General features: G+C 39.8%; 2 protein-coding genes across 3 annotated transcripts; one reads left to right on the forward strand and one right to left on the reverse strand.

Moving 5' to 3' along the window:
- Nucleotides 1–906: 906 nt before the first annotated feature.
- Nucleotides 907–9,892, reverse strand: LOC118334705 (desmoglein-2-like). Its single transcript, XM_035670743.1, has 14 exons — nt 9,715–9,892; nt 8,910–9,032; nt 8,184–8,339; nt 7,932–8,073; nt 7,673–7,836; nt 7,389–7,523; nt 7,091–7,276; nt 6,711–6,982; nt 6,446–6,588; nt 6,139–6,360; nt 5,490–5,720; nt 5,116–5,243; nt 4,619–4,981; nt 907–4,341 (listed from the first exon to the last, which is right to left on the reverse strand). The coding sequence occupies exons 1-14, from the start codon at nt 9,766–9,768 to the stop codon at nt 3,334–3,336; spliced, it is 3,327 nt and encodes a 1,108-aa protein (XP_035526636.1). The 5' UTR covers nt 9,769–9,892; the 3' UTR covers nt 907–3,333.
- A 2,767-nt stretch (nt 9,893–12,659) lies between these two features.
- Nucleotides 12,660–20,636, forward strand: dsc2l (desmocollin 2 like). Of its 2 annotated transcripts, none has more exons than XM_035671244.1 (16): nt 12,660–13,001; nt 13,257–13,347; nt 13,488–13,690; nt 13,773–13,877; nt 14,215–14,370; nt 14,585–14,729; nt 15,143–15,297; nt 15,438–15,572; nt 15,747–15,932; nt 16,031–16,278; nt 16,466–16,608; nt 17,176–17,394; nt 18,369–18,590; nt 18,901–19,016; nt 19,159–19,491; nt 19,920–20,636. In XM_035671244.1, the coding sequence occupies exons 1-16, from the start codon at nt 12,963–12,965 to the stop codon at nt 20,115–20,117; spliced, it is 2,694 nt and encodes an 897-aa protein (XP_035527137.1). In that variant the 5' UTR covers nt 12,660–12,962; the 3' UTR covers nt 20,118–20,636. The 2 variants fall into 2 exon arrangements, with proteins under 2 accessions (XP_035527137.1, XP_035527138.1); XM_035671245.1 differs by having other exon boundaries at nt 13,776–13,877.
- Nucleotides 20,637–21,533: the final 897 nt, after the last annotated feature.

Raw genomic sequence — 21,533 nt, forward strand, 5'->3', positions numbered from 1 at the left:
GTAAAGCATGACTGAATCTTTTTTAGTCAGCAACAAAGACACCCATTGTATCTGTTCTACATAGGCATGCTGCTATCTACCAGGAAAAGGTAGCAAACTCCTCAGTTTAACCTCACTGAATGAAGCACATTTTAACTGACAAAGAAATATGCTGAGTTATAGGCCAGAAATTGATTTTATGTTTTGAACCTGGCAAAACTCCACACTCTGTGTCTGAATGGTTTCCGTATGTGCATTTAACAGTTAGCACCAAAACAAAATTTCAATTCAACTCAACTCTGCTGACTTTACAAATCAAAGTCTGTCGACAGGTTTTGCAGAGTACTACTCCATGAGTTACAAAAGCTGTGCCAAATCTGATAAAATTGCCTAAATGGATGTCATCGTCGATTGGGGCTACAAGTTTGAAAATGATAATCTGCAAGTGTGCAGTTAAAAGCAGGTGAGTTTATCAGACATCTGTAGTCCAGGCCTCATTTCAGCTTGAGGCTACATTAGCCGCTGCTCAACATACCTAAGTCTCTGACCGGTCTATCGATGGTGTTTTGACAAGGAAAAAGAATATGTGGAATAAAAAAATACAGTACATCTGGTTCTGCTACATTGATTCTGATCCTTTTTTTTATAAGCAGTCCATCATGAGGCTGGCAATTTTAATTAAGACACTACGCGGAATGTCATCCAAACAGTTCCCATGCACACATGGGGGGTCTATTTTAACATTCTGGACAGTCAAATGGGTCAACTGCAGCGTTGTGTATCGTATTAAAGTACAGTGAAACCATGTGAGGTCAAGTGTCTGATTTCTGATGTGAAATACTTATACTATCTCTACTGTAATCTAGTGAAATAGCCTGTTCCCATATAATCTCTTAAATAACACAGTAGTGTGAAACAGATTTTTTCTTACTGATTTTATTATGACAGAAGGTGAAAAACTGAAAACAATTATTGAATGAAAAATCTTTCCTCATTATCATGTCCACTACTGCAACATTAGTATTGTACTGTTTATACAGCATAGCAAACAGCAACAAGCAGTACAACATATTAGAAACTAGACATGAAAAAAAAAATATATCAATAGCAAGAACAGCAGTATCAAACAGTTTCATTTTATCAAATGTTTTCAGTGCTTGGCAAGCTAATCCTTTATTACTCTGCCAGTCCACATACCCAAATTATGTTATCTCTACACCCACACACAAACACACAGAAGCATATTAAAAGTCTATCTGGTCACAATATAAATTTGTGAAAATATGCCATCATGCTATTGCACACAATTTTTACAGCTTTGGCACTTAGATCTCTCGGAGTTAACACTTTATATTCTGTAGAAATAATAAAAAGAGTGCAACAATAAAGTAAAGAATTTGTCTTTGTCTCTTCTTCGGTTTATGGTCTGTAATGACTATGTGGTCGACTGATAAAAAGTAATTCTTTCTTGGCAGACTAAATCATTCAAACCCTTTGGCTTTGGCTGTTCTGCAGAGAGTGCTTTTCTTGTTTTTACAGTACAAACAGCATTAACTTATCTATGTTCCACGCAGTTTCCAAGGAAGCAGTGGCCACCCATATAACAATTCCCGATTAGTTACAGTATAACTAAGTAAAAAAAAAGCTCAACAAAGGTCAACAAAACAGCTCATGGCAAGGCTAAACTAAATGCAACCAAGGCATCTAAAGAAACACCATACTAAAAATACAGTACTCAGAGCACTGACTGTAGAGTTCAAAGCCTGTATGGATAAATGCAACATTATAGTAGCTATAGAAACATTCTGTCACTCTGAATCATTTTGTGTTTCTTAAAACTAATGGCTTACGGTATAATTAGAGTCATTTTACAGGATTCTTGGCAAGTGACAGAAGATTTGGAAATTCTGTAAACGTAATATTACATATGACTGCTTTGTGTTGTTCTAATGGAGAAGAGCAAGTAAGATTTTAAGCACACATTGATCATAACTGTAGGGGTTTAATAAGAGTATAAGTTTAATAAGAGTATTGTGCCGTACCCATGAAATGACTTTTTGCTAAATGCTGACATATTTGGTTTTTAAAATTCATTTTCCATTTTACATATCCAGTGTGATAACTGTGAGACTTTTTCCATTTGACTAAATGTCCCCACTAACTGTTGCTGTGTTACAACCTATAATCTTTTTTTTCGCCTTGCACTGATGAATTACATGTTCTATGTTTCTCTCTCCTCCTGTTCTTATTCGGGTCTGGATTTACCTGAGCTGCAGTCGGATGGAAAGTTTGATTGTGTAGGCGAGGTCCATGCTTGTGATTGGTTCCAAGTTGCAGCCTCCACTAATGTAAGGCGAGCTGAAAACAGTTGTGGGCTTCCTTCTCTAGCCTGGTAGGCTGGGAACTGGAATAGGAAGGGAACTCGCTGATCTGATATAGACCTTCTTCATCATATTGCAAATACTCTAGCCGGCACTGTCTTGAGGCTAACTGGTATAGGGCGTAACCTTTTTGTTTGTACTCTGCTTTTTACAGTGTCTCTTTGTTCTGGAGATAAGGTCAGAAGTTTGTAATTTTAGCTTGATAGGTACGTACACACTGAGGGTTTGACTGGTTTAGTTCTGTTATGTTTACTTTGGCTGCTCCCGCCCTGAACCTAAGCCTACTTGTGCCTACGTGCCTGAAATAAATATAGTGCTTTTAGGTCAGTTGGCGCCTAACTGGGCATTCTTAGAACCAGAGGAAAAGGGAAGTCACACTTTATTATTTTTGCCAAGGCTTTCCCTCAGCTCAGGTATTATGACACAGCGTAACACAGGGGTCTCTAACCTTTGTTAAAGGGGGGGTTCCTAAAGGGAGAAAATTGTCAGAAGGGCAACTCCATTCTTGATGGACATCCATTTACGAACATTTAATTAATAAAAGCAAATCAGCAATGTATTTAAATGTTTTGGTGCAATTGAAGCCATTTGTACACTTCCTTGCAAGCATTTTTAAGATTAAGTTTGCTTTACACTAATACTGTGAGCTATACGCTTTCAACTAATGTTGACAGAGCCTCATTTTAGCAGGTAGCTTAGCCTATTTTTCAAAACAGTGTCCGTATGGGAATCCAATGCCTTTTTTGGATTGATGTTTATGTGGTCAATACCGTGTTTTAACTACTATAAGCAGCAATGTTATCACTACAGTGCAATATTGCACTTTTGATCAAGCAGGCTAAACTATCCTTTTGCTAGTTTTTAGTAGTTTTTAGTTTTTTTTATTGCAGTATATTTTAGTATACTGAAATATATTTCGGTATATATCTTAACAAGTGTGACAATAGTGTATATGCAAAACAAAAGGCTTACTTTACGCTCTTGTACTAGATTCAGTATTTCTCTCAGTCACTGAGACCTTCTTATGTTGCATAACCACTCTCTGGCTTCCTTGCATCTTGGGTGTGGTTGTCAGGGCCTCATTTGACCCTAGAGTACTGCGCGAACCCAGTGAAAGAGTTTTTACCTGAGTACCATGGCCTCTGACCTCCAAACCCTGCTCTGTTGACCCGTGTCCAGTCTGAACAAAGCCCTGTTCAATGTGTGCAACTTGCTCTCCCCCCGAAGACCCATTTTCTACCAACAACACCTGTCTGGACCTGGAGATGGTTCCTTGTGAAAGGCCTTGTGCTACCTGTCCTGTCACCCCACCCATTCCTACTTGCCTATCTACAACGACCAAACCCTGAGAACCTTGGAGGCCACCAACCTGCACCAGCCCCTGACTGAGCCCCACTTGGCCTACTTGACCCGCTGCCTGCTGGGCGCCCCCTGCCACAAACACAACTTGTGGCTTGGGATCTACTACATACATGGGCGTGGCAGCATAATACATAGTGGGCTGCTGTATGAGCAGTGTCTGGCTGGGAATCACTATCTTGTCCTGGACATGTACCTTGGGAACAGCGGCTGAATTGTGTGCTCTCTCAGTAATGCGTTCCTCCTGAATAAAGGTGGAAGATCCAGATGCTACATTGGAGGTGTTGAGGGTGTTGATGTCGACGTGGTCTCTATTCCTGATTGTTTCTCTGTTAGTATGGACGTGTGTGTGGGTGGAGGTGGAGGGCCTGAAAGGAGACACTGGTCTGGGTGCAGAGACAGAAACCCCTGCATCCACAGACTCGGTCACCAAAGTCGACCCATGACAAATCTCAGCCAGGGTTTTGAATTTAGGCCCAAGGTCATTGAGAAATGCAAGGTCATCATCGTTCTCAAGAAGGCTGCAGCAACCAACAGAACCTGCCAGGGACTCCTGACCCTCATAGTCATAGACCAGCAACGCATCCTTCTGCTGGGATTGCTGTGACGCATGGTTGGATTTCTGCAAACAAACAGAATATATTAAATCCATTAAAGTCAATAATACTTAATTGGGACAGTATGATAAAGCTTTTACGTGTCCTAACATATTGTATAATAAAAACTAGCTATGTTCTATATGATAGTTACATTCTATAAGATATATTCTGGGGCCATTCTCTAAGCCTGGTTATCAATCCAGCAATGCAAGCTAATGCTAATAGTTGAAAACTGACTTTATAAAAACATACAAAAAATTCCTAAAAGTTTTTGTTAAGACTTGGATCAGATGTACTCACACTTGAATAATACTCCCCCAGGTACTGGTCCGGTAGAGCCATCCCATCAAAGGCCCCAGCCATGTATCGGGAGAAAAACATTTCTTCTCCTGTCATCATCCCAGCACCAGCGTAGTCCATCTCCACTTTCCCAATGGATTGGTTATACTTGTTATACTGATTGTATAGGTGCATGTTCTCGGCTGTCAAGGTTGAAGTATTCATTCCACCTAAGGCTGCTCCACCACCTGCTGCTCCGCCACCTGCTGCTCCTCCTACTTCAGCCAGTCTTCCGACATACCCCTTTCCCCCAAAGGCGTTGACATTCTTGACATTAATTGTGCCACCATCAACTTCCACTGGGACATGCAGAAGAGGAACTTCCTGTGAGAACATTTTTAGATCCCGTTAAAAGATGCAGCATTTTTTGACACATGTATATGACATATTTTTAAAACTAAAAATATATAAATATTGTATACAGTCCATTCATATGAAGAATACACTAAACAAAGTACCTTATCTTCTCCCTGTCCCTCAGTGTGATATGAGATCAGCTGTTGTTTTGTATCGTTTGGAATGTGCTTGAAATCTCCAGTAGCTGCTGCACCTCCACACAGGCAGAACAGCAGCAGGAGGGGCACCACTGAAACACATATTTGACATTATGTCAGCAGAAATTCTGATTAAAATATACTTGTCAGGACAAATTAAGTCCAGTCATCAGTCAATGAATTACTTTCAATTATTAAGTGATAAAAAAAATTGTGTAATGAATGCTAGAGATAAGAGAATATGCTACAGCATGTCTGATTAGGCAACTCTGTAGGGGAAAAATAATCATTCTAGTCCAAATAAACAGAAAAAGAAAAGCCAGTAATACTCTACTCACACAGAAGAAGCAGCAGTCCCAGGAGCAGAAGCAGTATACCTGAAGCTCCAAAACCAGAAGTCTTTGTACTGCGCGCCACACAGGTTTTAGTCTCTTTATGGCAAGTACACACAATTACTTGCATCGTCTGAAAACTAGCACATGCATATCCCTGCTGGTCTTTGACTTCCATTGTCACTTTGTAAATGCCTGGCCACAAGTTGTCGTTGTCCCTTAGAATGGTTGTGGTTTCTGAAGAAAGATGAGACTACATTTTAAAACGTGCTACACGAGTTATGTTAGTCTGTTTGTGCCTTGTAATAAATAGTAATGCATCCTTTCTTTTTACAGAACTGATAGACTCAGATGAACCTTTTTCATGACAGTTATTTACTTGTCAAGGCAGGAAAAGCACAGGTGAGGCTGAGGTTGGTTCAGTGATATAATACAGTACATGTGATGCAAACTTACCAGTTTGAACATGTTTGTGCTATGCATACAAATTTACCAACCGAATCCAATGAAATGAACAATAAAAAAAAACTATGCAGCATTGAAATAATCAACATCTGCTTGCGAGTCTTTGGAAATCTAATGTTTGACGCAAATTTCATATTATGATGGTTTGCAGGAAATGTGTCAAGCTGTTGTATATCTATTGTAATCTTACCATTAAGTGGCTCCACTGTCCATTTCCCCTTGCTGCTCCCTGGAATCACAGTGAACTCAAATGGTTTTGAATTGGGGAAATCATCTTTGTCTTCGGCTGTGACGTAGATGACAGTATCCTCAATGCACTTGGTCTGAGTTGTAGTAGTCAGCTTAGGACAGTCATCATTATAGTCCTCGACCTGAATGGCTATAGTCCCTGTGGCAGTTTTTGCCGGAATATCTAAAAATCAATCAAATTAGAGGTTATTATTAATCTGTTGTGCACCATATAAATCCACTGGAGAACAATATCATACAGAACTCACCACTGGTGATGCATATGATTTTGGCATAATATGTTCCGTTGACCAAGTACTTGGACTCTCTGTCAGGTAGTTTATTCAGCTTGATATCTGCTGTCTTTTCATCAACAATCAACCAGTGGTCAATATCGTAGATTTTGGCATACCTACGAATATGAAAATCCACAGGACAAAAATAAGCTATTAATGTACATACATCCATTCAGAGACACAAAGAGAGGTATCTATACATGTGCCGTTAAGCAACATTTTCACCATGTGGCTGTACCTTACGTTGGTGGCTGTCTGTAGTGTGTCACTGTCAATAGCAGCGTAAGTGGTGATGATTTTGTTGAGAAAGACGGAAGTGTGGCTCTCAGAGACAGACACTACTTTGACACTTGGATGAAAACGGGGGCCTTCCTTCTGATTGACCACATTAATTTTAACGGGGTAGGCTTTGGTGGTTATGACCCCTGTCGTGGACCCAAAATTGTACTGCGCTTTGTTGCGAACAACCACTTCTAAGTTGAGTACCTTTAATTCCTCATAGTCCAAGGCCTGCAGATTCAAGGATATAGCGTTCACATTAGCCTTTGTGTTCACTGAATCACACACATTCATTTAACTGTTTTAAATGTTAAGTCCATCAAAATAAGAATCTTTTACCTTCTGAATCATGATAATTCCCTCATTGGTCTTAGAATCAGTAGTGACAGTGAAATAGCCTGCCTCATTCCCTGAAATGATTTCAAAGACAGCCAGCCAGTTGTCAGTGTGAATCAGGTCCATGTCAATGGCTTTGATCCTCATCACTTCCACATTGATGGTGTTTTCTTCCACACTCCCTTCATACTGCAAATAAAACACACACCAACAGTTGCTTTAGAACAACTTTCAAACATGATCACAGAAGCTAGATAATGAAGAATAAAAGTGTTGGTCCTGGTAATTGTGTCACACCTACCGACTCTTTTTCCAGGGTTGGAATATTGTCATTTATGTCCAGAATTTTAATTACAATTTCTCCGGTTCCTGTGTTTCCTCTCGAGTCCCCATTCAAGTCTACGCCTTTTATAATCAACTTATATGTATCTTGTTTCTAAAAAAAAAGTAGATCGAAGATACAATGCAGTGATTAATACATTCTATTTTTTTTTTTTCCAGTCAAAGATGTTTAACTAATATGAACATGCATCTGCCTAAGAACTTGTGAAATGTGTCTTTCTCATTTACTGTCAAGTGACTCACCTCCCTGTCTAGAGTGTTCTGTTTAACAATGACCTCTCCAGTGCGAGAGTTGATTAAGAACATCCCAGCTAAGTTGCTCTGCTCCACAATGCTGTAAGAGATCTGGGAGTAGGACGTGTTCTCTGCATCAGCATCAGTAGCTATCACTTTCATGACAACAGTACCTAGAAATCATGAATGAAACAATACACCAGTTCAATGAATACACATAAAAAATACTTTGCCATGTTAGAAATATACTGTAGATATCTTAAAATACCTGTTGCACTTGATTCATTGACATATCCAACTTGCTGTGCTTTAATGACCGGTGGGCAGTCATTGTCATCTAAAACAGTAATTCTAAGGTCCAAATTCTTTTCAGCTTCCGTCCCATCGGCGTATTTTGCCATACCTATTAACTGCAAAAAAAGACATCACAACTACTTTACCGTTTCCTCACTGTACAACAGGCATGGCTGTAAATGCTCTAGATTTTAAAAACAGGATGTATACAAGACATAGATTTTACATGATAGAAGGCGATTTCCTCTCTGTCCAGAATGGAGTAGATTTTCACATAACCAGTGTCACGGTTCACACGAAATCTGCCTATCGGGGGTTGGTCAACACCAGGCCCACTTAGATAGTAATATATCTTTGTGAAGTTCTCCTTATCAGAGCGAATCTGAAAAACAAATACAAACACGTGAATCCACCTGATTGGGAAATACATATAATATAATATAACCTTCCAATTAGTACAACTTATTTACTCTAAAATAATATACTTCACTGAATGTCAACCAGATCATGTGAATGCAAGCAGGGGCGTGACATGTATACAAAGGTGTGTGGCATCCAAACTTTTTTTGCTCTGATCAGAACAACCACTCACTGATCTGCAATACTGATCTAACTATCTGAGATATGAAACTAGATAAGCAGGTAGTCAAACCTCAAACACAGGTGTGTGTGTTCCAGTTTTAAAACAAAGGTTTGTCTGAACTGACTCTTTATTAATATTAATATGGAAGTTTGTCAGTATCTGCGGAGCTGATCTCACACATACTAACCACACCTCGAAAGAACAGAGGTGGTCTGAGGATACACAACAGGGGGAGCGCAAGTGAAAAATGTACTGGACAACAATGTAAATACTTTGAGGAACGTTGCTGTACCTACGTTACATATGTCTTACATAATATTAAGTTTTAGTAGAATTGTTTGGACCGAAATAGAACAAATAAGTACACACTCTAGCAATATACTCCAAGCCGGTGTAATCGTTGTTCTCTTGCAGTTGCCTGGGAGCCACGATCCATTCTCTCTTCTGTCTGTGTAATTGGGGGCCATTTCCTTCGGCCCTCACAGGAACAAGCTGCAGGTAAACAAAGAGGGAGGAAAAATTGTATCATTAATAATGTGCAATTGCAAACTCATGTGGCATATTGTTGCTGATGACTCCCACACACGGCATTAGTTCACACATTATTTCTTTACATCCCAGGGTTATTCAAGTTAAAAAAAACAACCCTTACAGCAAATGTATTATTTTATTGTCGTCAATAAAAAATAGGCATTCCATCAATAAATGAATAAATAAATGTAGGCCTACAGTTTGTCAACCTCTCTTTTACTTTGCATTTAAAGGGGGAAATCTCTAGAACTTAACACGATGGAACTTTTTTTTTAATGTCACTATCCGTATTACAATCTCAATTGTGTCAAAGCTTAAAACCTCCGCTATAGTTAGACTTCCTCTAAAGTGTTTTTTCTCCACATCTAGCACTTTAGGGAGATCACTGTGGAAAAGCTGCTCTGCTGGAGAGGAAATAAAGAAAGAGCTGTTCCGTGACTGCGCAATAACTTTTAGAACTTTTCGTTATAATCTTTAACTGCCTACCCCGACCGTTTAACTTTGAATATACAGACAAATACATCCGATGAGCTTAACAGCCCACCAGAGAAGAGCCACACCTGTTTAAGATCGGCTATTCTACACCCGATAATGGACATCTAACAATAAACAGCGCAAACGGAATTTGTTATAGCCTACTTACCGTTAGTAAGGACGCCAGTAGAATAAAAAAGCCGCATTTCAACAGTGGAGCCATCACCCCGAAACAAATATATGAACTTGTTAAAAACTTGTTAAAACTCCTGTTGAAGTGAAATCGCGTCAACTTGACTGTATCTCGACTCCCTCGCTGGTGCAGACTTTGACCCTGTTGAGGGGCAGGGACTTTACAACAATAGGCGGTTCCTCTCTCAGTTTCACTGCTACTCTGATAAGGAGAAAGTAGGTGGTGCGTCCACTTTCTGCATAGCTGTAATGTCTGTATTGCTGAGGAAAATCAGACTGGTTTCAGAGGAAATCTCTCCACAATTGTTTCCAAAGTGTGTCCAAACTAAGACAGACATGACTTTATTGTGAATCTGGAGTGACAATGCGCAAAGTGTTCATGTTTCTGGGGGATAAAAACTGAGTTTAACAATTCATTTTGACTTTTGTACTCTGGGATTAAGAATTTATTTATGGTGGTGATACTCAGAATAAAAAAATAAAAAATAAAAAAAATGTATTGGAGTTCTTTTAGTCCAACCTTCGCACTCATCTGTAAAACTTCACCTGTACATGTGAAATTCCCAAGAGGTTCACTTGTGTTTCTGGGTTCAACACTCCTAAACATTAAGCTGCACACTGGGCTCTCTCTGTGTGTGTGTGTGTGTGTGTGCATGTGGGCATTTGTAGAGAAAAAAAAGATAAAGGCACAAAATATTGGCACAATGAGTTTGTGTTGCCAAGTTAAGGTCAAACTTTCACTCCCGTGTCCAAAGGTGTGTGGGAGAAGAAATACAGTATCACTTTGATCTTTCCTTATCAGACCATTAGTTTCTAAGCTGGAATTTTGACATGGTATTGTGTCACATTTGACTGGAAGCCTGCAATGCTTTTAATTCTTTATAGTCTTTTTTCAATCTGTCTCTAACAGCAATATGTGCCCAAAGGCGACTGGGTGGTTTCAGTGGTAGCATAAATGAGTCACGGCTGTTGTGTGAGACAGAAATTCAAAAGTTATTAATTCAGCACAGATTTGACAGAAATTGCAATGTTCCAAATGCTGCAAATGACCCAACAAATATTTAGAATAATCACTTTAATTTGTGTTTATCACATTCTGAAAATGCAGCAGAGTATGTTACATAAAATGTTGCATGAACTGGGTGTGTCATATATGACAAAATGTCTGACGTTTGTTAGTATTTCTATATGGCTTAGTTTACATTCGCAAGTTTAATAAATGTACCTTCCTAAAACTAATGCAGTCCAATATGACAGCTCTCCAATAAATCCTAGCTTCATGAGGTTATAATGGTCAGTTTGTGTGGAAACTGTTTTAGAGAAGTGTTAATTCAACTTCAGCTGGTCATTTGGGAGGCTGTTTCTAATATCTCGTCCATTTATGTATCAATGAGGGTAAACTACCTGACACCGATCAGTATGTCAGAGTACAATTCAATAACAAAACTTGAGTCAACGCCCCTCTAAAACACTTTCAACAAAACTTAAACATATACTTTGTAATGTTTGATGTGATACATTTCAATACGGCCAGTATTATAGGTCCCACACTGATAATCACACATTAGGCACGTCATTCTCTAAAACAAAAACCCTGAGCAATGTTTCTCAACTAAATATGAACCATCACATATGACATGCATGCTCCACCCTGCCTTCCGTGGCGCTCACCCAAACGGGAGTGGAGAGAAGGGTGGAGTAGTTTACGTCACTGTCATAAACTTACAGTAACTGTTACACCTTTGAAATATGCAATGTGAAATGTGCTGTCGTCAGATTGTTGTCTTCATGCAACAGATGTGCTCCAAACTGGATTTTGCAACATCTTATTGATTCACTGAAGTACCTGGGAAGAAGCATAACATTATTAAATACATATTAATAATTTGTATGACATAGAGACACATTGTGCGTAACTCCTTAGACGTTCAAAGTTATGACACAAAGGTCCTCTTGAGAAATGAATGGCTTCAAACTGTACGTCTCAGCAGAAACATTAGATTATTCTTTGTTAAAGACAGGACCTAATATTTTGGACAGTGTGGGAGATAGAGAGATTAAGTAGAAATATAACAAGTTTATCTGTTCATTCGTATACTGTGTTCTCTGTAAACACTCTGCAACAACAATCTGCAACAATAATTCACTTTCATTTTAGCTTGGGAGTGACAAGAGGGTATTTTGCTGAGTCTGTTTCACATTTTGTGTTCCAGCCCGAAGCCCTTTCATTACGTCCACGCCCATGACTCCCAGCAGCAAAGTCTTCCTGACATTTTTCTCACCTTTTCCTGTTGCAGCCCCACATCGCCTCACTTCCCAGTGCACTTTTAAAACCCCCATTACAGTAGGTCCAAGTCGGACACGTTTTAAAGGACACGGGCCCAGTGTTGCTGGCTCTGTCCACTCTCACTTTTTATCAGGAGTTTATAGAGATAGTGAGCGTTCGCTGTGGGACTGGAGCCTCCCCCACACCAGGCTCCATTCAGCACACATTCCTGCGGTGTTAAGTGAAGAGCCCAGTTCTGTTCTTCCTACCACAATGCTTCAGTGGAGCTGTAAGAGGAGAGAATAGGGCCATGCAGGGGTCAGTCTCCTAGAGACCCGGAAGACAGTTCGCAGACCAGATAGTCTTTAAAAAAAGATAGATAGATAGTTGAAAGGACATGCACACTTTGTGCTTACACACCTGCTCAGAGAGAATACAAACTAACATAATATTTCTACGACATTGTAGTGCTTTTTAAAAGGCATTCGTATATCATATGGTAAGGTACAACAATAACTGTTACGTTGGCAACTAAAGTGTTTTTCTTGTTTTTGATGTGTTGCAACATTCTCAAAATTACAGAATGACTTGAACTGAACGAATCTTTAAGCAATGTTTCCCCCTGCTGGCAGAAACCAACATTTTATTAGCAAACTTTCGGGGAGTTGTCCTGTAGGAGTTCAGCGGAATATTAAGCCCTTGCTGCCTGAAGGTGCCTCGCCTGCTGATCCTACCAGGGAGGCTCGCAGTCTGGGTGTGTCCGTCTGTCAAGGTGTGTCCGTCTGTTGAGTCACTGTCGGTAGCGACAGATATCCGAGCGAAGTGTGGGAATAGACGACTTTCTTCTTTTGAGCTTTTAACTGAGACGTTAATACATCATCTGTCACTTTCCTGTCGGTGACCGTCCAGCTTCCTCCTTACAGACCGGGACGAAGGTTTATCGAGCAGTTTTCGTAAAAATGGCGAATGTTTTAATTTTCAACATCTGCCTTCTGCTGGTGAGTGCTCCCCCCCCCTTTTTTTTATTGTATATCCTCTGTGGTGAAATAAAAGTCCTTATCGATACAAATGTAACGTCAGGCCATCGTGTTTAAGCTTTTACCTTCTGTTTTTTTTTGTCGATATTTAAGAAGAATGTTTGTTATAATGTAATAATTTGCTGTTAAATGCTCGCGAACTCGTTATTAGTGGTCTTTTACGCAGTCTTTTATTCGATAAGCATTTTTAAAACTGAAACTCATTTACTGCTTCAGATCCTGTCCCGTGTGGAGTCCTGTTTTATCCCGAAGTCTATACATGTACAAGTGCCCCAAACAATTCAGGCTGGATACCATATCACAAGAGGTACTTAAACTGTTTATGCCTTCATTAACTCTTTAAACTTTATCGTTTACAGTTTCCTATTACAGTTTGAATTCTTTGGCTTTTGTTTAATAACTATTCCCCCCTCCCTTATCTTTCCCTGTCTCCCCTTTCACGTCAAGTCGCCGACTGTGACACCAAATCAATGCACCTAACATCGAAGGACCCGAGTTTCATAGTAGAACCTAATGGAGAAATAGTAGCTTTGACTGCTGTGTCAGTGGCAAGTACAGGGCGGACATTTTCTGTGTGGGCTCAGGACAACAGTGGGTTGGGAAGTGAGATGGAAGTTCACCTTGTCCGCAGCACAGTGCAGGAAAGAAAGGTAAGATTGTGCGCGCTTGTGTCCCCTTGTAAAGTTATTGCACCTTTCTTGAAAATGTCTTGACCTGTTTGGCATGTCTCAGCAGACAGGCCAAGGCTTCCTGAAGCGCTCCAAGAGACGTTGGAGTCCTCCACCCTTCAACATATTGGAGAATGATAAGGGGCTCTTTCCAAAAAACATTGAAAAGGTAATCTTAGCCCTGAGAATATAGGCTACTTTAGCATATATATTTAAGATCTATTTAAGGTCTTTATTGCAGCACTCACCATACAAATTCTCTTAATTTTCTTTTTTTTTTAATCCTCTCCAGATTTTGTAATTCACAAACCCAGGCACACCTATTAATGACATGTGTTTCGGCTGACTTTATGTCTTAATTAATTTCTGTGCTGTGTTTATGCCTTCATTACAAGAATGTTGGAACTGTCTACATTTGATAGATAGGTTTATAGATAATCTGTGTGAGCAATTGTGTGAGCAGTTTACATGTGTGTTTCAGTAGAATTATTTGGTTTCTGTTGTAGATTGTATCAGATTCGGCATCCACACGTAAGGTGTACTACACCTTTAGTGGACCTGGTTACGATAAGCATCCAGTGGGAGTGTTCGATCTTGACCGGAACACTGGGATGTTAAGCGTGAACAAGCCAGTCGATCGTGAGGAGTTCCCGTCATTTACAGTGAGTGTGAAACAAGGCTGCAACCAACGATTGATTTCTTTTCCTTATCAAATCATTTTGCCATTTTGGTCTTGGTCTTTTGTCTGAACCTTAAGTGGAATAATACACATTTGAAAATAATGTACATCTGTTTAAAAGGACTTTACATTACTAATCTGGCATTTATTCTGTGTTGTACCTTCACACACGTGTAAATTGACTTTTTTCTTCACAGCTAACCACTAACGTTCACGACTTTTACACAAATGAGCTGACAGACTTACCTTTGCCCATCACCATAATCGTTGACGATGTGAATGACAACGCTCCGACATTTACAGACCGGCTGCAGTTCTCTGTGCTCGAGCGCTGCAAAGCAGGTGAGGAACATTAAATACAGAAATCCTGCGGCATTTGACCTTTAGCCTGGGGCTGCAAATAATGATCACATTCTCAATTAATCAGTTAGTTTGTTTTCTTTGGTCCGTAACATGTCAGAAAATGTTGACTAATATTGATTGCTGTTTTTCAAGGTGACGTCCAAAAATGTCTTGTTTTGTCCGCAATCCAAAGATATTCAGTTTACTGTCATAGGGAACTAAGGAAACCAGAAAATATTCACATTTGAGAAGCTGAAAAGAGAGAATTTGGATTTTTTTTTTATCTCAAAACAATTAATTATCAAAATAGTTGGCAATTAATTTAATAGTTGACAAACAATCGATTAATTGACTAATTGTCGTATGCTACTACTGGCTGATGATTAACTCCATGATCATGTTTTACACCACAGGTACAGTTGTGGGGATGGTGAATGCTACAGACAGAGACGAAGAAAAAACCCTCCACGTCAAGATCAAATATAGTCTGCTGGACGGATTAGACCTGTTTTCCATCCACCCAGAGACAGGCGTCATCACCACAGTAACGAACAGCCTGGACAGAGAGGTGAGCACAGGCGCCATTGTTTTTACTCTGAAATATGAGTCAGAAATCAGATGATACAGATAGCTTATTTTGGTCTCTTGCCTCACCTTAGAATGTTGTTTATCTTTTTTCATATCATTTTGTCACATTTTGTTCTTTAGGTAAAAGACAAGCATATGGTGACAGTACAAATCAAAGATATGGACGGTGCAAACAATGGTCTGTTCAACACAGGAACAGCAACCATTACTCTGGCTGACATCAATGACAACCCACCGACTTTCACAAAACCGACTGTAAGTGATTAGCAGTTAGACACCTTGAAATAACATCTTAATGTTTTGTGACAATAAAATATAACAATTTTCGTAGTCTTTGTTATTACTGTACATGGGGTCAAACAAGTGTGTAAACTTTTCACTGAAACACTGGTTGTCTATGTTAAGTAACACACTTTTTGTTTTCTTCAGTATGGGGTCACTGTCGCTGAAAATGAAAATGAAAAACTTATCCTTCGAATTCCCGTTGAAGATAAGGATTTAATCAACACACCAAACTGGATTTCTAAATTCGTCATCACGAAAGGAAATGAAAATGGCAATTTCAGAATGGCTACTGACCCCAAAACAAACGAGGGGCTTCTGTATGTCTCGAAGGTGAGTAAGCAAGAAATTAGTAGTAGTACAACTAGGCCTATAACACAGTGCTGACAACAGATACACATTTACAATACACTCCCTCTCTGCTTTTCCAGGCCTTGGATTATGAGCAGAACCAAAACATAAAGCTTCAGATTGAGGCACGTAATGAAGCTGAGCTGAGTAACACCAATGCCCAGTGGCAGTCCATCCCTGTGGATGTCGCTGTCACCAATGTTGATGAGGGTCCACAATTCACAGCTCCTACCGTGCGATTCCCTGTCAAAGAGAACGTACCAAACGGCACACTGATAGGAATTTACAGAGCTGTAGATCCCGAGACCAAGAGCAGTGACGGCATCATGTAAGCTATCCTTTATATTTCTCTTAATTCTAATTATCTTCTAGTACACCTTATAACAGCAGGAAATCCCCAAGACCCCAACTAAAGTTTTTGTTACGTCTCTTAAACACTGGAGGGCAGACTTTCACTGCTGAATGGAAGAAATGTGCTACTAAATACACAAGTACTTCTTCCCACTGTCTCTCAGGTATTACAAGGTCACAGACCCAGCCTCCTGGATCAATGTCGACAGAAATACCGGAGAGCTGAAGGTTGCAAACACAATTGACAGAGAGTCATCGTTCGCCCAGAATGGAACGTACATCATAACCATGAAAGCTGTTGATGCTAGTAAGTTGCTTGGAAATTCTGTATATTTCCTTTTCCTTGACTTCTGTAAGCCATGCAGTTATATTGCTCAGATAAAAACATACGGTCAAGAATATCTCTTGTGCCTCCACAATTCTGCTGAACCTTATATCTACTTCACCGGTAAAGAGATCCCAGGCTTCGATACTGTGCTGTTGCTCTATCTATTCATTCACTCACTCTGTCTGTTGGGTTTGCCAAACCACAGTTGTCATGTGTGTTGTACTCACGTCTTAAAGCACCAGCTCCACCCTCACCAGTATCTGCCTGAACAGCGAGTTAGTTCCTTGCTTTGTCTCACATGAGAACACCTGTTGATCGAAAATAATGCAACTAGTCATTTGCAGTGATTCACAGTTCGCTGGTGTGACAGCAAAAGTTGGGCTCTTGTCCTAAATGCTTGTCAGAATTTGATATTACTTGTTGACTGATGCCCAAGTGATGGGTATTCTGCCAACTGTCGTAGGTCTAACTTGTTTGTCCTCAGTACTGACATGTCCTCATTCATGTCCTCCACAAAAGTAATAATCTAGTAATGATGTATTTCAGGCTCCAAGACAGGCACAGGAACAGTCATCCTTGTGGTGGAGGATGAAAACGACAACAAGCCAACACTCCCTAGCAAGATTGTGTTGTGTGAGAAGGAAGGAGAGCTTGGTTCTGTGCTGGTTGAGGCTGAAGACAACGACCAGCCTCCATTTTCTTCCCCCTTCAGGTTTAGTTTGCCACCTGATAATGATGGCAAATGGTCTTTGAAACCTTTCAATGGTAGGTGGTTGAATTTTTACCCATTTTATCTACTTTAAGGAGTGAAGTCTTTTCAACAGAATACAAAACGTTTAAAGGAACAGTTGGGATAAATATTTTTTTCTAACTCAGTTACTCACACCATGTAGTCCAGGATGGTGACTATAGTTGACTGGAGAAATACAGCAAAACAACAGCAAAACAATATGTAATATAAAGATCTGTAAGAAATGTTCCAACTACTCACACAACATGACAAGTCTCAGTTATTCATTTCTCCCCCCAAAAAAGTTATTTTTTTGTTTCGTTTTTTAGTGAAAGCTATCAAAATAAAAACACTAACAAAAAATCTAACAGAAGCGTTTCAGGCCAGTGAAGGAGCCAGGGACGGGGCTTAGAGTTTGACTGAGAATTTATTTTATTTTTTTCTGTGGTGAAAGAAGAATTTAGAACAGGGCCTGCCAGAATCACCCAGAAATGACAGTTCCTTGTTGTTGCTTTAAGTAAAAGTACAGCCATAAGTGTGCTGCAGCAGAATGACCCTGGTAGTTTACTTTGGAACAATTTATCAGTTTATTATGTTTTATGTTTTGTAACTAGAGTTGTCAAGTTTAAGTAAAGTAAATCTTCCTCTGAAATATAATTAAGTAGAAGTATAAAGTTGCAGAAAATGTAACTACTCACGTACAGCACAAGTACCTCAAAATGTTATATTATTTATTAAAATGTAACTTCTTTCCAGCACTGGAAATATATCAAAAGATAAAAGAAAGAAAAGAAAAAAATATGTTTTTTTAAGGTGTTCCCTGTTTCTAAAGTACTGCAAACATATCTTTCGTACTGTACAGTTACCTTTTTAGGGGACATATTTGCTGATATGATATACACGCCGATCAGCCATAACATTATGACCACCTGGGCACCTTCATTTTGCGTTGCTGTTTCTTGGTGAAATGTACGTCCCCTCATGCCTTTTAAACGTGTTTCCTCCTTAGACACAGCAGCTACGTTGCAGCAGCTCAAAGAGCTTCCTACGGGGTTACACGAAGTTTCCATCGATGTTAAAGATCTGCAGGGCAATGGTGGCATACAGAAGACGAACATAAAGATTTGCCAGTGCAGAAATGGCGCCTGCTTGAGCAAGGACAAGGCTGTGTCATTAGGGGGACTGGCTTTACTGGCCATGCTGTTGCCGCTGGCCCTCCTCCTACTGCTCTGTAAGTCCCCCACTGCTACACTGTTGCCAGCCGAATTGTGTAGGCTACACTGTGTAGATAATGAAACAGGAATTTTGTGCTCACGCATGTGTGAAAGCACAAGAAGACTGATAGAAAGTTAGAAGTTGTTAGAAGTGTCACTGAATTATGCATTGTGTATCTGGTACTGAGCAATGATTCGTGGTAGTATTAGTAAGTGTATAATGTCATTTTGCTCACTCTTGTGATGCCTACCACACTTGAAGCGCTTTTTATAAAATGCTCTCCTTGTGCACTCATTTCTAACCTACCTGATTTTTTTTTATTGCAGGCCTACTGCTTGCCTTTTTCTGTATAACAAAAGGAGACAAGCTTGAAATTGATGATGCAGGAGACAGTGGTGGAATCCTGCTCAAATCAAACACTGAGGCCCCAGGGGAAGAAGTGGTAAGGACGTAATAATGAAAGCATTGCCTGGGCTCATAACCTTGTAAAGGAAGCATTTTTGTATCTTTTTTTTCTCTCTCATTTGCTTAATTCATGAAATATTTGCTTGATTTTGTTGTTGTTTTGTTGTCTTCCTCTGTAGGATTCAAGTCTCATCAATGTTCCCACTATGTTGGTTGACCAAGCAGTGAAGGGCTCAGTGAAGGGTTCTGGGCTGAACGCAGGATGGCTGGGGAAAAAGAGCTCCAGCACAATCGGAGTCAATAGCACACAAGAGAATGGGATTTATAAGTCCGGTGTTGTCACAGACGATATGCAACAGTTCTATTCGAGCCAGTATGATAGCCAGTATGGTGCTCAACAGTTTAATGGAGGCCATCTTGTTGGTAGCGGTATGGACTTCCACCATCAGTACCTCATTCAGGACTCAGCTCTCCTTCAGAACTGGCAAACAAATGGCCGCTATCTGGACCAGGTAATGTTTTGTAGTTTGTAGTTTTGTAAGCATGTTCATATTTTTAATGTATATAGAACAACATAAAGTTTAATGTCTGAGAGCGGAAGAGTAGAAGAATGTGGCGGAATTAAATCCGTCCGAATGTGTACACCTCACATTCTCTGAGGTTTAATAACTTATTGTTATCTGTAGGAGCTTAGGAAACTCTCATGTGTAATATAATCTTGTTCTCTAAGCCGTGATAGTATCCTCTGTAAACTTTAATATTTCCTCAGCTTCTTGGTGAGAAATATTATTTCTCTAACTTGTTGGTGAGTTCTTTGTTCGCTGTGTAATATCTAACTGCCCGTCATATCCTGAGCGGCAGTTATCACATGGCGTAGTATCTCCCCTCCTATTGCTCAGAGTAATAACACGCTTCCTGTCCCTTCCACTTGGTCTTACAGAAGCTGACCTTGCTCGGATCAGAGGGGGACGGACGGTATGCCGACGACATCATCCACGCCTACGGGTTTGAGGGGGTAGGCTCCGTGGCTGGCTCCATCGGATGCTGCAGCGAATATGACGACAAGGAGAACCTTGACTTCCTGAACACACTCGGACCGAAGTTCAACACCCTGGCAGATGTCTGCAAAAGCACATGAACAATGAAGTTTAAAAATAATGGTGTTTACTTTTCACTGTACAGGATGTTGTGAGGCCTGTGATCTAAATGCTGGATATGCCCCTGAACATGAATGAGTCAAAGAACAAGCAGGTGGCGTCAGTGTGCGTGCAATGCTCTGCTGTTGCTTCTTATTGTTTTTTTGTTTTTTTTTTGCTGCTTTTTGGTAAAAGTCTTTTGCACTGAAAACTGCAGATGCATTCAGTTGTACATACTTTGTGTTGTGTATTGTGTGTTGTTTGCCTTTAGAGTCTCGGTCCCTCACATTAGCTATGCCCGCTTATCCTTTTAGAGGGTGGCGGGGGACTGGTTTTGAAGGTTCAATATGATATATTGATATATGCAGTAAAGGGCCGTAGGGTTTTCTGTCAATTAGTAAGAACTTCGGGTATTTTGGTTATTTCTGATGATGTTCATTTGTGCATTTGTGCGGCTGCGTTTAAAGTTTTGATATATTTTTTAAAGAAAAATAAAACCAATAAATGAATTAAGACAATAAGAAAACTGCCTTTTCAAATATTTCAAATGAAAATACTTCCTTACTGAATACATGCTTTAATCATGTAGCAGTTTTAAACAAAAGCGTTGACTGTCTTCCACTGGTTTTCCAAATCACACAGTAATTATCTGTGCAAACACATTCCAAGGCGGCTCTTGACCGTCGAACGGGCGTGGTTGCACTCTGACAGTAATCCTGTGAATGTTCACAAGGGCGTGAGTGGGAGCAGCAGGGTATTACTGACACTGCCTGCAACTGTCTGAATACAAGAATGACTAGATAGAAGAAAAGCTAAGCATATAAAAATGCCCATGAGTCGGTTAATGAAAGGGAATCTGACATTTGTATGTGTATATTAAGTAATAAGTATAGAAGTTGTTGGAGTTGTAATTTTGCATGGTCATTAAAGAATGTTTCTCATGAACCTGTGCTGCTGTAACAGATGTAGTTTTATAGTCTCAATTTAATTTATTGGAAATGTATTTTTAAAAAATAAAATCATTTGTTATTGAGCAGACTATAAGCACTTGTAAGTTAACTGACTTAACCATATGCATAAAAGGCTTTGCTTACTGGTGAGTTCTCATGCTAGAGTATGCGTTTTACAAACATTAACTTGTAAAATAAAAAAAGCTTAGTCGTACTGTTTTGACTTTGTACTTTGAATGGTAAACTGAGTACTAATGCGGAACAGTTGTTCATTGTACTCGGTCTTTGTGTGTACTGTGGTGAATGATTTACCGGGTGTGGCACTTTGAGCTTGCACATTATGAAGGACACAGTGCTACAGCTTCTGGCTTCTATCTACCTCCAGTCTTCTGCAGATCAAGTTGGTGAACTTTAACACACAATACCACTGTGCCTTTCTTTAATATCCACATTATCCACATTACTCTA

This window comes from Morone saxatilis, unplaced genomic scaffold (assembly GCF_004916995.1).
Source record: "Morone saxatilis isolate NCDOM2014 unplaced genomic scaffold, NCSU_SB_2.0 Contig23, whole genome shotgun sequence".
Classification (NCBI taxonomy): domain Eukaryota; kingdom Metazoa; phylum Chordata; class Actinopteri; family Moronidae; genus Morone; species Morone saxatilis.